This window comes from Terrapene carolina, unplaced genomic scaffold (assembly GCF_002925995.2).
Source record: "Terrapene carolina triunguis isolate 2854851 unplaced genomic scaffold, T_m_triunguis-2.0 Scaffold1000, whole genome shotgun sequence".
Lineage (NCBI taxonomy): Eukaryota > Metazoa > Chordata > Testudines > Emydidae > Terrapene > Terrapene triunguis.
In genome coordinates, this window is record NW_020665351.1 from 8,782 (window position 1) to 11,862 (window position 3,081).

Consider the following 3,081-nt stretch of genomic DNA (forward strand, 5'->3'; position numbering starts at 1 on the left):
AATTATGGACCTTTTGACATGCACCATGGCAAATGTGGAACATTTCTTACCATTAAGCCATGATTTGAACTCTGGAAGCTCTCTCTGTGTGTATGCTGCTGTTTTGTGAAATGTTGTGTTCAATGGCAGGCCCTGACATGGTCAGCATCTCTTCTAAAATAATTCTTCTTTCTGATCAGCCTACCCGAAGGATCAATGAGCAAGTGGCTGAGATTTGGGAGGGGAGCGATCCTGAATTTGACAGCTGTGCCCTACTAGCTCAGGAGGCATTGATGAGTTTTGATGTCTAACAGAGTGATGAATTTAAGCTCCCAAGCTTGTCTTTTGAATGGTTTCCTTTGAGGATGAGGACTGAGAAGTCAGATATGGAGTGATAGTTTTGTGAAAAGTGTTTTCTGTGTGAGTTCATTCTGTGTGAGTTCATTTGTGAGTATAGTGGTTGTCTAGTTTCACCCATATTGTTGTTGTTGGGGCAGTTGGTGATCATATGTTGTGATCAACATGTGTAGGCCTGCAGAGTCTTGGAAGGACAAGCTTGTGTGGCCAGAGGCTGGTGGTTTCAGGGAGCTGATCCACATCAGGCGCAGACAAGTCTCCCTGGATAGGTGGTGGCAAAGGGCCTCCCAACCCCAGGTTCCTCTGGGAAGCATCACCATGGTCACAGGAATTTAACCTGCATGTTTCACTAAATGACCAGCACTCCATCCACTCATCCACCCCTCCATGAATGATCATGATGTATGAAAAATATCAGTCCAGAAAGTTAATGAGAAATCTAGCTCAGTAGTAGAGATGGTTGGAGATTTTCCATTAGAAACATGGGAGAGCAGGGCAGAGGAGAGGAGTTTGGGCAAAAAATGGCTATTTCATCAAAATGGACGTTTCCTTGGGAAATGTCTATTTTCAATTAAAAACACAGGGTGGTTAATTTTTGTTGTTGAAAACCTCAACAACAAAAAATCATCAAAAAATGTAGCTGAAAATGGATTTTTTCCCCAAATGTTTTCATGGGGTGTGTGTGGATGGAATTCCTGACTAGTTCTACTGAGAAGAAACCACAGCCTGATGGGCACTTGAATTTTATGCGCACAGCATAAACACAGAGAAATTTGATGCAAACATAAAACATTCTTGTTGCAAGGTTGCAACATAACATGACTTTATTTCCTAGAATACAGAACAATAGTTCACAAAACTCCCAAACCAGTGAGAGACAAAGCAGGCTTCTCCTTTAGTCAGTATTCAGCCCACCGGTCTCTAGACTGGCTCTGTGCAGATTGACTCCTACTCCTGGATTGCAGGCTTCCCTACAGAGCCCTTTGTCTGCATGCAGGACCAGTAAACCCCTTCCAAACTTGGAATGACAGCTTGTGATTTTAACACAGATTTCAGTACATCACATGGCACTTTCAGCAAACACCTGTAAATCACTTTGATTTCAGTAGGACTCACATTCCATACGGTTTGTTTCAATGGGATGATATTCATGAAGGACTGATTTGAGCCAGAGATTCCAGGATCGGACTCCGAGTTTAGATCACATGAATTTCATCACACAGTCTCCATTTTCATTTTGATCTAAAGGCATTAGCTTGAATTCTCTGAACTGCTATGAAAGACCCAAGTTTCCTGACAACTTGCCTCAGGGCCTCCTTTACCTCTTTGTTTCTCAGGCTGTAGATGAGAGGGTTGACCAGTGGTGTGAGAATGGTGTAGAAGACAGAGAAGACTTTGGTCATGCTTCGAAGTGTGTTGATGTCTGGAAGCAAGTAAACAATGATTAGGGTCCCATAGAAAATGGTCACCACGATGAGGTGAGAGGAACAGGTGGAAAATGCTTTTTTCCTACCAGTGGTGGAAGGGATTCTCAGGATGGTGGTGATGATAGAAATGTAGGAAGTCAGAGTTAATAGAAATGGTGGTAGTGTGAATAAGGAGGACAGCAGGAAAGCCACAAGTACCATGCCGTGGGTGTCACTGCAGGAGAGTTTTATCACTACATTGAATTCACACAGGAAATGGTCAATTTCATTGGGACCGCAGAACATTAACATCGATATCCAAGATACTATTATGGAAGCAGCCACAAATCCACTAATACAAGACCCAGCTGCTAGCTGGAAGCAGAACCTATCATTCATGAGGGCTGTATAGTGCAGTGGTTTACATATCGCTAAATACCGATCGTAGGACATCGCTGCCAGGAGATAGCATTCTGAACATGCCAAGACACCAAAACAATAAAGCTGCATGAAGCAGCCACTCACAGAAATGGTTCTGTCCCCAGTCAGGAGACTGGCCAGCAGCCTGGGCAGGATGGTGGAGGTGTAGCAGGTCTCCAAGCAGGACAGGTTCCCCAAGAAGAAGTACATGGGGGTGTTCAGGTGCTGATCAGCCACAACTAGAGCAATGATGAGGATGTTCCCGGCCATGGTCATAATGTAGATCACTAGAAACAGGAGGAAGAGAAGAACCTGCAGTTCTGGGACATTCCCAAATCCCAGGAGGATAAATTGCATGATGGACGTTTGATTTCTGCTTTCATGTGTGCCAGGGGGAGTATCCATGGGATGGGGGGAGGGGGGAAGAGAACGCTGCAATGATAATGAAGAGACATTTGCTTTTGTAGAATAGTGCCAAAATTACAATTCAATTATTGCTCAAAAGTACCCCTCTGATGATTACCAGCCCTAGTCTTACTTGAAGAAACTGGGCTGGGATGTTTAGCACCAGCTATCACTGCTGCTCAAGGCATCTAAACATTTTCCTCAACAATATTGCTTGTATATTTCTCTTGCCACACGATCAATTGCTGGGGTGGCACCTCTCCAATGCACTGTTGGTGGGCTGCATTGCAGCATGGAACTCAGAAGACCTGGGTTTTGTTTCCAACCTTTGGTCAGTCATTTCACCGCTCAGCTGAGAGACCATGCACAACTTTCTGCATTCAGAAATATAGAAACAATTTCCTCTTGCCATCATGTTTGCTGTTTATATTTATGCCCATCAGTATAGATTTTTTTATAGCCATTTCAATGTGATCATTCCTAACAGAGGACAGATGGAAGGGTGCATTGATTT

At 43.8% G+C, this 3,081-nt stretch overlaps 1 protein-coding gene across 1 annotated transcript; it reads right to left on the minus strand.

Moving 5' to 3' along the window:
* Positions 1-1,568: 1,568 nt before the first annotated feature.
* LOC113408196 (olfactory receptor 6N1-like) lies at positions 1,569-2,567 on the minus strand. The gene has a single exon (XM_026661324.1). It carries the CDS (start codon positions 2,565-2,567, stop codon positions 1,569-1,571), a length of 999 nt encoding a protein of 332 aa, XP_026517109.1.
* Positions 2,568-3,081: the final 514 nt, after the last annotated feature.

Coding starts and splice junctions, on each gene's coding strand:
- LOC113408196 (XM_026661324.1), bottom strand. CDS start 2,567: ATGGATACTCCCCCTGGCACACATGAAAGCAGAAATCAAACGTCCATC.